At 32.9% G+C, this 13,595-nt stretch overlaps 2 protein-coding genes across 3 annotated transcripts; both read left to right on the top strand.

The window, feature by feature from the left end:
- Positions 1–2,747: 2,747 nt before the first annotated feature.
- Positions 2,748–6,488, top strand: LOC120200630 (tobamovirus multiplication protein 2A-like). Its single transcript, XM_039201425.1, has 7 exons — positions 2,748–2,862; positions 3,128–3,443; positions 3,886–3,985; positions 4,180–4,260; positions 4,347–4,451; positions 5,320–5,526; positions 6,106–6,488. Exons 2-7 carry the CDS (start codon positions 3,205–3,207, stop codon positions 6,208–6,210), a joined length of 837 nt encoding a protein of 278 aa, XP_039057356.1. The 5' UTR covers positions 2,748–2,862; positions 3,128–3,204; the 3' UTR covers positions 6,211–6,488.
- A 4,114-nt stretch (positions 6,489–10,602) lies between these two features.
- LOC120200628 (type I inositol polyphosphate 5-phosphatase 2-like) lies at positions 10,603–13,375 on the top strand. Of its 2 annotated transcripts, XM_039201423.1 has the most exons (10): positions 10,603–10,647; positions 10,744–10,849; positions 10,927–11,019; positions 11,133–11,220; positions 11,310–11,414; positions 11,509–12,331; positions 12,421–12,605; positions 12,685–12,793; positions 12,879–13,027; positions 13,113–13,375. In XM_039201423.1, the coding sequence occupies exons 1-10, from the start codon at positions 10,618–10,620 to the stop codon at positions 13,324–13,326; spliced, it is 1,902 nt and encodes a 633-aa protein (XP_039057354.1). In that variant the 5' UTR covers positions 10,603–10,617; the 3' UTR covers positions 13,327–13,375. The 2 variants fall into 2 exon arrangements, with proteins under 2 accessions (XP_039057354.1, XP_039057355.1); XM_039201424.1 differs by lacking the exon at positions 10,603–10,647 and having other exon boundaries at positions 10,768–10,849; positions 10,927–11,037; positions 11,132–11,220; positions 13,113–13,369.
- Positions 13,376–13,595: the final 220 nt, after the last annotated feature.

Here is a 13,595-nt window from a genome sequence, read left to right as displayed (position 1 = left end):
TTAATTTTTGCGATTACAAATTGTGTTTCTTTTTATATTTATTTTTACTATAAAATTATTTTTATAATTATGTTAATTTTATGTTTGATGGTTTTGTCTCGCACATATTCTTGAATTGTTTATAAACATTTTTATATATTTTTTAAATATTATATAATTGTTCTAGAAAATATTATAATGATTTGGAAGATTATTTTAATTAGAGTTAGTTGCCTTATATGTCCTCAAACTATAATCTTCATTTTAAATTGACACTTAAACTTTTAAATATTTTAATTTTATCTATAAATATGAATTTCATTCTAAATTAGTCATGAAACTTTTGTATATTTCAATTTCATCCTCAAATCCATCCAAATATGTAATTAGTTTAAATCATGGTTTAACCTAAATTTTGTTTTTTAACATATATTAATATAAATTGGCCAAACAATTTTATTAATAAGGAATATGAATTTTATATACATATAGTTTGGGATGAAATTGAAATGTTCAAAAGAGTTTATAGACTAATTTAGAATGAAGATCATAATTTAGAAATGAAACTAAAATATTCAATAGTTTGAGGACTATAACGAGATGATGTCCGATGTAGTTAAAAGAACAGTTTAATTTGAGTAAATTAAAAACAACAAAAAGGAGAGGATAAAAGGATATCAACGGGATCGATTTAAATGATAAATAGTTTAATATCATTTAAATAATATCTCAAATTCAAGTATTTATGTCTGTAAAATTTTTATATTAAAAATTTATTTATTAAAATTAAATGTGTGATCTAAATCGATCCGAGAATAAATACTCAAGCTTTGGAATAGGAGGAAAAAAAAGATGGGGTTGTCACTTGTCATATCGTGTAACGAGTGGGAGCGTCCAATGGGTTAGGTAGGAATTTCAATGATATATTATTGTATGTTTTTAAGCTTCACCTACTTGACGGTTAGTTGGTGTCTTCAACGACCAGTTCCCCATACCATATTCTCCCGCCATCTATTCTCATTGGCCCCACTGTTTTCTGCCTACCATTTCCCCCAAAATGTACAAACTTTTTTCTGTTATAATATTATTTTGAATATTAATTACCTTACTTTTAAGTTTTTCTTCTTCTTAATTTTTTTTATTGAAAAAATAAAGATTTTATGTCCTTCAAATTTGACTAAATGATCCAAAACAAATGATAAGATCTATGATATATTTTAAATAAAAAATATCTAAATAAGAAATAAAAGTAAATCTACAAATAAATGTTTTAAAAAATATTATTCCCATTAAAAATACTTGTAAATCTATAAAAGAATTCCAAGTACCATTTATTCTTCATTAAATTAAAGTTAACATGTAAGGCTAAATCTTTTAGATAATACGTTTAAATTTTTTATTAGCTCGAATAATATTTGTGTGAGACTATTTTCTCAAATATGGTAATTTTTACAGTATTGAGGGGTCACACATTGGAGTTCATGCCACACATGCGTTTGAATTTTTTATTGGCTGAACCTACTTGCATACTTGCATATTTGCATGTGTCGCATGGACTTCAATGCGCCACCCTCAATGTTGTAACAATTATCCTATTTGAGAAAATAATCTCACGTAAATATTTTTCGAGCTAATAAAAAATTCAAACGAATTATCTAAAAAAATCAAGCCCAACAATTTCTCTGACAAAATTACTTGGTCGGAAAATATCTCCCGCAAATTATTAGTTCAAGTGTGACAATTATTGCAATGTCATTAAGCAGATGCCGAAAACACAAAAATATAACGATCGTAGTATATTTTATACAAATATAAGGAAGACATCAAGTGATTCATACATCTTTCTTGATACTGTAATAATCCTCTCATTTTAGAAAAATATTTTATTTATTATCTTATACAATTCAATCTTTTCCTGCAATTTCCCTTTAAATCGATTTTGTCGTAATTCCTTTTATAAAATATAAGATTAAATTATACGTTTAATACCTAAATTATAAGTCTTAATCTATTTTAGTATCTAATTTTTATTTTTTTAAATTTTACCTAAAGTTCAATTTTTATTTCATTTTAGTATCCATGTTCAAAACTCAACGTTAACTTTTAAAAAATTGAAAGTTTAGGTACTAAAACGAACCAGAACTAGTAGTTAAGGTACTAAACACGCTAAGTTTTTAATGGTGTGATACTAAATGAAACAAAAACTAAACATTGGGTATGATTTTAAAAAAATTAAAAAATATGTACTGAAATAGATCAAAATCGATAATTTAAGTATTAGATGCGTAGTTTACCCAAAATATGTGTCGGCAATGGTAATGGGAGCAGTAGATTACCGCATTCTCACCGCCCAAATTCATCATTTCAAATCACAGTCGTTGCTTTTAACTGCACTTTATATGATCACGACACGTGTATGTGACACTGGCTTCACACTTTCCTTGTTTCATCATCCATCATTTAAAAACCAAAATATTCAAAATAAATAAATAAATGTATATATTTCATTTTTTGTTCTTACCCTTCTTCAATTTAAAGTCAATTTATTTTCACAGAAAGTTTCGATTTCCTTTTCTAGGTTTTTAATTTTTTAGTCATATTATTTATTAATATATGCAGATAATATCAAATTATATTTTTTATAATTAGGACTAAAAAAATAAATTATATTTTGAATATAATAATAACATTTTTTTAAAATAACGCTGGACTTAAAAGAGAGCAATTATGGGATTCTAGAATTTGATAGGACCAAAACAGAAAGGAGTGGAAATAGCAAAAACGGGAAAAGGGGTCCGTATTTTCCCCACTCTTGGAATCCATACATCTCTGATTTCACTAAACAATCTCAGCTCCCAATCGTAATTACCCTCGCTCTAAACTGTAAGTTGTTTCAATTTGATTTTTCTCCTGCGATCTAAGCTAGAAATTATATTATATCAAGCATTCAATTGATTTTGATTTTGCTCATAACGGGAAGCAGAAAATCCGTTTCTTTTTTTTTCGATTAGCAAAAATTTGTAAGTGCTTAGACGAGTTTGTAATAGTTTTTATCATTTTTCCAGATGCCCTTTCCCATGATCTATGCAATTTTCTGGTTTATTTGTTGATGATTGTAAGGTTTAAATGTGGGTTTCTCTTTCTTTAGGTAATTTTCAAGTTGATTACATAGGATATACTTATTAGATCTGTAATCGAAAGGATCGATAAAGATCATTGGTGAGGATGGCTTGTCGAGGATGCTTAGAGTGCTTGTTGAAGCTCTTGAACTTCTTGATGACTGTTGTTGGTTTGGCCATGGTTGGATACGGGATCTATTTGTTTGTTGAGTACAAAAATGCTAACGATACTGCCGATCTATTGTCACCTGTGGGCAATAATCAAGATTTGATACAGTTTGGTAGGCCCATGCTCATGGCTGTGTCTCTTTCGTCTGATATTTTCGATAACCTGCCAAAGGCATGGTATGAGTTCTTAGCATTTGCTTATAGTTTAATATCGTGTTTCTTATTTCTAATCAGAATAGCTTGCTTGTTCAGTGAATCCAAAATGTGGCTACGCAGAATTTGTAACATTGCCGTTTTCTTTAGTTATAGTTTGTACATGTAATATAACATTGACTTACCACCCTTTAATTTGAGTCATAAAAGCTTGAATAATTTCTGCTTCTAAGATCCCCTAATGCTCACCGGAGGTGTACTTCTAATTGTTATTCACTGGTATAACATATTTATGCTTTCCTGTTTTGAGTCATATGTTTTCTTGGAGGATCTTATACTGGTTTTTAGGTGTATTTATATACTTGTTTCTGAGTATATGAATTTTAATTGGAACTCATGTGCACATTTGAGTTGAATTCTCTGCATGTTCTCTTGTGTTTAAACTATTTGTTTTCCAATTTTGCAGGTTTATATACTTATTTGTTGGAGTAGGTGTGGTTCTCTTTGTTATTTCTTGTTTTGGTTGTATCGGAGCTGCAACACGGAATATATGCTGCTTGACTTGTGTATCCTAATTACTCATTTGATGGTTAGAATAGTGGCAATAACATATCACATAGATTTTGTGTAGCATCATAAAAACATTTTGATCTAGTAGTTCATAAACAACTAATTTATTAATCCTCATTCATCGTTCCTAACCAATAACCATTTCTTTTTCATCTATTTCATGATCATTGGTTTCCTTAACGTAATATAGTATTCTGTTTTGGTGATCTTCTTAATCTTGGTGGAGCTAGGATGTGCATCTTTCATATTCTTCGACAAACACTGGAAAGAAGTAAGTTGTGTTAACTTTTTGGTTCCCCTATTGGCCTATTCAATTGACGGTCTGCCTGGTAATCTAATTAGTGATTATTTCTTTAGGAACTTCCTACGGATAAAACTGGAGATTTTGATATGATATACAGATTTCTGGAAGAAAACTGGACTATTCTCAAGTGGGTTGCTCTTGGAATTGTTATCTTACAGGTAAGTGTAACGTGCCATGCTGCTAATTCTGAGGACTTGAAGATAGTTTCACTAAGCATGCTAATTCATGATCATTTGCATGCAAAAAATTGAGAAGTAATAGGATATACTAAGACTTGTTAAATTAAGTTAGTTTCAAACGAAAGGAATCCCCCTTTGGTTCCTAGCATTTCGAGCATACAAATTGCATTTCTTATTCTTGGCAGTTGCACTTTATGTCTTTGTAGTTTCATTTAGCTTTTAGAAATATTGCAGGATTCTTTTGGATAAGAAGTCCCTCTGGCCAAGGGCATTTTATTCTTGCAAAGCATATATGATTTGGCTTGAATGACTGACTATCTATTGAAAATATATCCAGTTTACAAAAACAGATACGATATTACTTCAAATGTCATAGTCAGCTAAAAGTTGATAAGCATTTAATTTAATCATGCTAAGGGGAAGTTGAAAGCTTCATCAACTTTTTTTATTTATGGGGAATGTTGTGCATTTTTTTACTTTTCATTGTGGATTGTGTTTAACCTGATCATTTATGACATTATTTTAGACCTAGATAACTTTCAGAAGACAATCATTTGGTGTGGCCACAATGCACTAAGACTAAACTTGGTTGATAAATTGCACTAAGATTATAATGTGCTTTATAACTTAATGTTTTCTATTTATGATAATGGCATGGAAATAAGTTGATGAAAGTCTTTTTGTTACTTTGAACTAAAATGGCATTGATTTGATACTGCTTATTTATCAAAATAACCTTGAATCAATTAAAAACTGGCTCTGATTTCTCTATTAGCATAACATCTACTCTGCTATAGTTTGGGGCATTAATACCACTGACTTGGATGAAATCAATTTGAACTTGCAGGCACTCAATTTCTTGTTAGTCCTTATGGTTAGGGCTGCCAACAGACCTGCTTATTACGACAGTGATGATGAGTTTATTGCACCAAGGCCACAAATCAGACAGCCTTTGATCAATAGGCCACCAGCACCAGCTGCAGGTGTACCTGTTCCCACCCTTGAACAACGGCCCAGCAGAAATGATGCTTGGAGTACACGAATGAGGGAAAAGGTATTTTCTGTTCAATCGATTCCTTTGATATGGTTGCCTTTATGATAATGTCTCACTTAGGTTCATAAATCGGACCTTTATTTTCTCCATACTTTTGAATCGTGATATTGAATTAAATAATCTGCTAAAACATCAAGGGTTTAGAATTACAACGTAAAGCTGTATGCTAGTGAAATCTCTGAATCAAATGTTCATTTGCTAAATGTACATTGTTTCTCTAGCTGAGATTTCCTACCATATATTTAGAGGGTGGGAAGGGAAGAAGAAAATCTTAAATATATCTTTCTTTTTTCTAAAGTCATTAACATCTTTGAAATTCTAGATATGGTTGCATGTGGCTAAACCTCGACATTTAGTGAACACTGCTCACTGTTATTTTGATCAGTCATATTCTTAAACACGCCCAAATGGGCAAATTTTACCTTTGACAGAATCCATAAATTGACTATTGTTTTAGATGGTTAGATTGCACACCCTGCCCAGTCACCCTATTTGCCTATTTCTGTGTTATTTTTCTCACGTCGATTATTGTTATTGCAATTTGTTGCTCTAATATGTTTCCCACTGCATGTAAATCAGTACGGGCTGGATACATCGGAGTTCACCTACAACCCTTCTGAGTCGAATAGGTATCAGCCAGTGGGACAACCAGCAGAAGAAAGGAGTCGGTGCACCATTATGTGATGACATATTTTGGGTTTTGTGGAAATCTTATTTGGTTAGCACCGGAGAAGATTGCATTGTCAATGGAGTGACAACTCTATATATATAAGATGACAGTTCCATTTCCATTTTATCGAGTTTGTGTACAATACCCAGTTGTGAGGGGCTTGTGCTGTAGAGAACAAATTACAAACGACTTCCAAATGCATAACTGTTGTGTGTAAAATTTCAGTCGTCCTCTCTTTTTGTTTGCTCACAATTAGTTTTTTGTGTAAATTACATATTTAGTCATTCATCTATTTCAGTGGTCATCTAATTATTTTTATTTTTTAAAATCATACTTAACAATATATTTTTCCGTATTGGACATATGGTGTTAAAAATTTGTTAAAAAGTAAATAAAGTTATTGATGTAAATGATAATGTTTTATTATCTTATGATGATATGTTAATATCATTATTAAATTTTTAATGGTAGGTGCTGAAAATGAAAAATAAAATATAATATTAAGTATGATTAAAATAGTTTGGTGACCAAACTAAAACCACTAAAATAAGTGGGTCACTAAATTGGTTAAGTACGAATTTAGAACTCAATACCTTTTCAATGCTATTCATCCTTGCCTCTGACTTTGGATAATAAGACCTTTTTACGAGCAGGCTGGTAGAGCCTATATTTCTCATCCTTGGACGTGAACGAATGCCAACGGTAGCTAAAGCATTGATTTTCCTTTTCGGTTTTATCGGACCGAAACAATGCTATTTGCAGGCTTGAAAACAAGAAGTAACAATCAGCAACATATTGTCAACAAACGTCCAATGGTTATCTATGTTAGAGAGAGATCGAGGAGAGCTGTCGGTGTAGTTTTTTCTTAAAAGTTTTATATTTTTATATAACTTAGATATTTTTATATTCTATGTTGATAATATGATTCCGTCCTTTAAAATTTTATAAATTCATTTTTTACCTACAATGATGTATATTTCTCTTATTTGTCCTAATAGTTGGTGTAGATGGTAAACTGGGAGTTATTTACGTCGTTCTCTTTACTATTTATGGCATATCTCTTCTGGGATTTGAATTTTCTTTGATTAATTTCTTATTTTATTGGTGTTGTTCACCCTAAAATTTTATTTATGTCTATTCCGTTCAAAATTTTTATGTTGCTAACTTACGTGTCTATCCTTAAAAATATTTCTAAATCTGTTACTGTTATTCACCACGGCAGCCCTCAAAGTTTTGATTAAAACGGCAGTCCGTTCCCCCGAAGTGTCCAAACCACATCCACTTGCAGCAAGAACAAAAGTGGTGCACTCACTCACTGGGTCTCATCGCATTCTTTTGGTGCGAGTGTTTTTTTGGGGTAGTTGGCAAATGAATAAAATAATATACAGGAGAGTGCGTTTTGGGTAATGGCAGAATATCTGTAGCCATCGATCATCATTGTGCTCATGAGCCACACAACTTGTTCTTCATTCCTCATTTCTTTGAATCTTTTTAATTCCTCCAATACGATGAGGTGCTTGTTGCTCTACTTCTAACGAATTGGAAGTACTACAAAGCAGATTTCATTTTGTTCTACTTTGTGGTGGTCCTTGAGTTTGAAAATATCAAAGGCCAGAGAAGAAAGTATTTCTTTAATTCGTTTTTTCTCAAAAATAAATGTTTATTTAGTTTTAGTCCTTCTGTCATACATAAACTAAATTATCTCGGTAGTTAAAGAAATGAGAAATCTCTGATTCGAGAGCACCAGAAATTACATGATATTTAGATATTCAAGAGTCTTTACCATAGATATTACCGCACCTAGATTAATAAAAATATAATCCTTCTGCCATACTGAAATTTAGGGTTTAATGAATTTGTTTTGATTTGACATAATTTAATCCATCTATTTTTATCACTTTTACTCGACGCTGACATATTTTCGGTTGAGACTTGAGATTGATGATGAGGTTTTAGGTTTGAGGCTCATGGTTATTTATATATTCAATGAGGTTAAGTTGTTGCGAAAGGCAAGTGCGATTTTTATTTTATTTTTTTAAGCAAATTGGAGGTTTTGTGGTCCTTGGAGTTATCAGAATTCAAAAGTCAACTGTTTTCTAGCCTCTCCCAAATTGCATGGCAACTTTATACATTTATGTATAATACAATATCATTCAATTCTATAATTTTCTTGTTAATTCTGACATTCCTACTTCATATACATACATGGATTCTATATTAAGTAGGGCAAAGTACACAAATGATCCATCGACTATAGGATAATGTTTTATTGAGTTCATTGGCTATTAAATGTTACAAAATGGTCCATCGACTATAGGGAGTTTCTTTGTTGAATCACTCGACTACTAAAAGTTATAAAATGATCACTTGACTATTCATTATGTTCCAAACTCGTCATTTTTCGTTAAAATTTTGACGGCATTCTGAGTTGTACGTTAATCTATTGACTGAGATATGGTAAAATCTGGTATTATACTCTCAAATGACTATCATATAGAAGTCAACATTTTAACGCCCAACTTAGAAGACCATTAATTTTTTTAACAGAAAGGGACGAGTTTGGAACATAATGAATAGTTGAGTGGCCATTTTGTAACTTTTAGTAGTCAAGGGACTCAATAAAACAATATGTTACAAAATCTTGGAATGAAATAAAAATATTTCTTATGTTTTTGGTTGGTTGATGTAAAAAAATCTCACCAGATAAAGAAGGTTGGTTCTTCAATAAGCTCATAAAAAATTCAATCTATAATTTTGAGTTTTTAACCCTTGAAAAATCTCATTCCACCATACATGCTAATAATGAAGCATTATTTCCATGCATAATATCATATATATATATAGACCTAAAATTTTATGTTATGAGTTAAATTTATAAAACTTTTAGGAAAATAACAGTTTTCGCTAAATACTCGATTCATCTTTAATCATAAACTCCACTCTTTAAATCTTAGGATACCCTCTTATCTTTAGTTTTAGGTTAAACTATGCATTTAATACCTAAACTATTAGTTTTAGTTCGTTTTAATACTTAAACTTTTAATTTTTTTAAAACCATACCTAGTATTTAGTTTTTATTTCATTTTAGCACCCCATTGTTAAAATCTTAACGAGTTTAGTACTTAAACTATTGGTTTTGGTCCGTTTTTAGTACCTAAATTTTTTCAAAACTTAACGTTAAATTTTGAACGGGTACTAAAACAAAACAAAAATAAATTTTAGGTGTAATTTTAAAAAAATTAAAAGTTTAGATACTAAAATATATCAAAATTAATAGTTTAGTGTAATTTACCCTTAGTTTTATTCTTCTTCTCTGCATGGCTGTTAAAGTCACCGTCCAATAATTAAAACAGAAAGATTAAAAAAGTTTTTATTATTTAATAAAAGTAAATGTCAAAGAAAATAGATGGGACGTTATAGTAGAAACCCACAGCTCTCTACCTTCACATATAGTGCGCCGGTCCAACCTTGTCCCTTTTGTTACACTTCATGATGTATTGTCAAATTTTCAGATACATAATATTTTTTTAGTTGACTCAAGTTTTAAGATTTTACTTTGATTAATTAAATGGACTATATGAGGATTTATTCTTGAGTAGTTTCGATATTAAAATAATACATTGAAATCTAACTTTAAATTTTAGTATCGATACCTAAGGTCTGGTATTTATATTGACCGGATAGTATCGATACTCTAAGAATGAATAGTATTGGTTTAGCAGATCCTAGGTAGATTCTATGTTTAATATGTTTTGGTTCTTAACAGCGTATACTAACATGATAGATTAGGAAGCCATAAATTTTACATCAATAATTGTATATTACATATCAGGCTTTGGTATGCTTGGTTTGAATTTCGGTTTGCACTAGTTGTAGTTTCAACTCTGCTGGGGTTTCATACAAGCTAAGACTAGAATTTTTTTTAACAACCCTGCAATGGATTCCTTAAAAGGTGATTGCTTGAATAGAAAGCACTTGCATTATCAATTGTTTTAGGACATTATGGTTTTCTTGTATTGGAAGTGACATCTTGATTTGTACGGGACTGTCTTTGGGTTATAGCTTAAAATGATTATGATTGGCTGATTTGGCCATTTTAGAGCAGGAAATTGGGACGTGTTAAAAGTGACATTATGGTTTTCTTGTAATGAAAGTTGCATTATCATCTTCACTCTCTTGCCTTTTGCAAGTTGAGGTTATGGATGGCTGTTAAAAATGGCCATAATTTCGGTGTCTTTTTCTGTTTGGTCGTAGCATGAATGAATTTTCCTAGTGCTTGGCATCAAATAAGCCAACTTAAGGCCTCTGATTGTAATGGTTTTTGAAAATTCTATATATTAATATCCTAGAACAGTGGCAATCAGACTCCTTCCCTCGGTTCTGCTTCCTTTTTCAAGGCTTTCTATTCTCAAATTCTGGTTATGAGAACTAGGAGGGGAAGGCGTACTGAGGTATTGTTTTGATGCTTTGTTAGTTTTTCTTTTTTCTTCACTTTAGATGAAATTATGCATTTATGATGAACTTGGTTGAACTGTGTTTGATTTCAGGCCTTTTGGCCATCCATTGTGATGAAGAAATGGTTGAATATAAAGCCGAAGGCGTACGATTTTAGCGAAGACGAAGTCGACACCGAAACTGAGAGTGAAGATGATGGTATAATATCTTGCCATACTCGTATTTGCTTCTACTTCTTGCTTGATGATGTCCTTTTTCCTGTAATATCCATCCAGCTTGCTCTCTTAAAGATTCAAGGTTGCATAATGGTGAGGATCATACCCATAGGTCATTGGGGAAACAATCTGAGTGCAGAGACCAAATTCCAGGCAATATTTTGTTCACATTCTTTAGTGTGCAGATCAACATGAGTACAATAAAGTTTCAAGTTAATCGGTAAATCGTCAGGCTGAAGTTTTTTTTGTGATGTTTCATCGTTCAGATGAACCTTCGAAAGGCTACCGATTAGGACACAGGAGGGGAAAGTTAGAAACTCTGCGTGCACAGTACATAAACACGAGGGATGTGAGGTTTGACTGCAAGATGTCTATGATCAAAGTGTAAGCTTCAAGATGTTGCTGCTTTAATTCTGATTGAAACATATCTTGGTTACTTTTAGGGTGACAATAAGCACTTGGAATGTTGCTGGAAGACTTCCAGATGAGGATCTTGAGATTGATGATTGGCTTTGCACGACGGAGCCGGCCGATGTTTACATTATCGGGTGAGTATTTTCATTACCTGTTCGATACTTTTTCTCTGGATTTCTCCTCAACTGTATTTGATTGTTGATATCATACTCGATCTGCTTTGGACAGCTTCCAAGAGGTAGTCCCTTTGAATGCAGGAAACGTCTTTGGAACCGAGGATAGCAGGCCGATTCCGAAATGGGAGGCAATCATTAGAAGAACTCTAAACAAATCGTTGGTACCTGAAAGCAAGCACAAATGCTTCAGTGCTCCCCCTTCTCCTGTGTTAAAAACTTCTTCAGTTGCAGATGTATTAGCAAATGAAATCGAAGCTCTGCCATCGGAAGTGATGTGTGTCGAATATTTGGAGACTGCTAATGGCTATGATCTTGAACGGAAAAACCTGAACAAAGATGTTAATGTTGGACCAAATCTTCAGCTGAGGAGAATCTATGGTATCGACTTCGACACTAGGTTAGACTGGCCTGAACATCCTTTAGATGCAACACCACAAATTATCTCGTCAAATTCGAAACTACGGCGAGTACTGAGCAGCTCTGCAAGAATGGGCTTTAATCTGACAGAGAACTCCATCTTCCACAATCCTAATGATGTAGTGTTAAAAGAAAGCAGATTGAAAAGATCCCACCATAGCTCTGGAAACCTAAAGTCAATGTGTATGCATGAGCAACCGATCCTAGAAACTGTAGATTCCTTCTCAGATACATCTGATGAGATTTCTGAAGAAGAGGATGACATGTTCTTAGATGTACAAATGGAGCAACACGAAAACGATAGGCCAAGGTCACACCCGAAGTACGTTCGAATCGTTAGTAAGCAGATGGTTGGAATATACATATCTGTATGGGTGAGAAAGAGGCTGAGGAGACATATAAACAATTTGAAAGTCTCTCCTGTTGGAGTTGGTCTAATGGGATACATGGGAAACAAGGTAAAGACCATTAACACTGATCAAGTGCTGAAAATGGCTGCTTTATCAGTATTGATATGCCTAGATGGCTTTTGCTTTTGCTTCTGCAGGGATCTGTTTCTGTAAGCATGACTCTTTTCCAGTCCAGGTTATGCTTTGTGTGTTCTCATTTGACATCGGGCCAGAAGGACGGAGCTGAACACAGGCGTAACTCCAATGTGTATGAAATTATACGGCGTACCAGTTTCTCATCTGTCCTTGATACAGATCAACCTCAAACAATTCCGGCTCATGAGTAAGCAAAATGTTAGCATCTACTTTTGATTTAAGTAAGAAATTAAACCGGAGACATGAATTAGTAGTTGTGTAAACAGTCAGATATTTTGGTTCGGGGATTTAAATTATCGTCTCAACATGCTGGATGCGGACGTAAGAAGGCTTGTTGCTGAAAAACGCTGGAACGAACTAATCGACTATGATCAGGTGAGTATCACAGTGATCTAGATTTGCCCTTGGAAACACTACTTTGATGAGAACAAAAGCTAATGGCTTCAACCCTGTGCCACAGCTTCGTAAGGAACTGTGTAGTGGTCATGTCTTTGATGGATGGAATGAGGGAACTATAGATTTTCCTCCCACCTACAAATACGAAATGGATTCCGATATATACGTCGGTGAGGTCCCTAGAGAAGGCGAAAAGAAGAGATCTCCGGCATGGTAAGCACCGCTTCATAAGGAACTGATCATTCATTAAGTTCCACACAATTCAATCTTCTTATGGTCTACATTATTCCCTTGGTAGGTGTGATCGTATACTCTGGTCGGGAAAAGGCATAAAACAACTTTGTTACCAACGAGCAGATATAAGATTCTCGGATCACCGACCAGTGAGTTCGATGTTCGTAGTTGATGTTGAAGTCTTGGACCATCGCAAGTTGCAGAGGGCTCTCAATGTCAGCACTGCTGCTGTGCATCCAGTGACTTTCTTTGATGAAAATGGGGAAATAGAATTTTAGCATACCATGCCATGTCAGAGTATCAATAGCATACAAGAAATATGCTAAGCTTATAATTCATTCAACAAGTTTAAGCAGGATCAAGTGATTTCTTTTGGTAGCATTTGAACAAAAGCTTTACGGTGGGTTTGAATGTACAGAGACCAACATTCTTTGCTTCTTTTTTCCATTAGCTAGATTGTGCAAGCACAGATTTTTTTTCTCTTCCAAATATTATGTACATACACGGTATCTATTCAAAGATAGCTCATAATCATTTGACAACGCTC

This window comes from Hibiscus syriacus, unplaced genomic scaffold (assembly GCF_006381635.1).
Source record: "Hibiscus syriacus cultivar Baekdansim isolate YM2019G1 unplaced genomic scaffold, ASM638163v2 tig00006245_pilon, whole genome shotgun sequence".
Lineage (NCBI taxonomy): Eukaryota > Viridiplantae > Streptophyta > Magnoliopsida > Malvales > Malvaceae > Hibiscus > Hibiscus syriacus.
The sequence above is the reverse complement of the archived record's forward strand: the minus strand, read 5'-3'. Positions and strand labels throughout refer to the sequence as shown.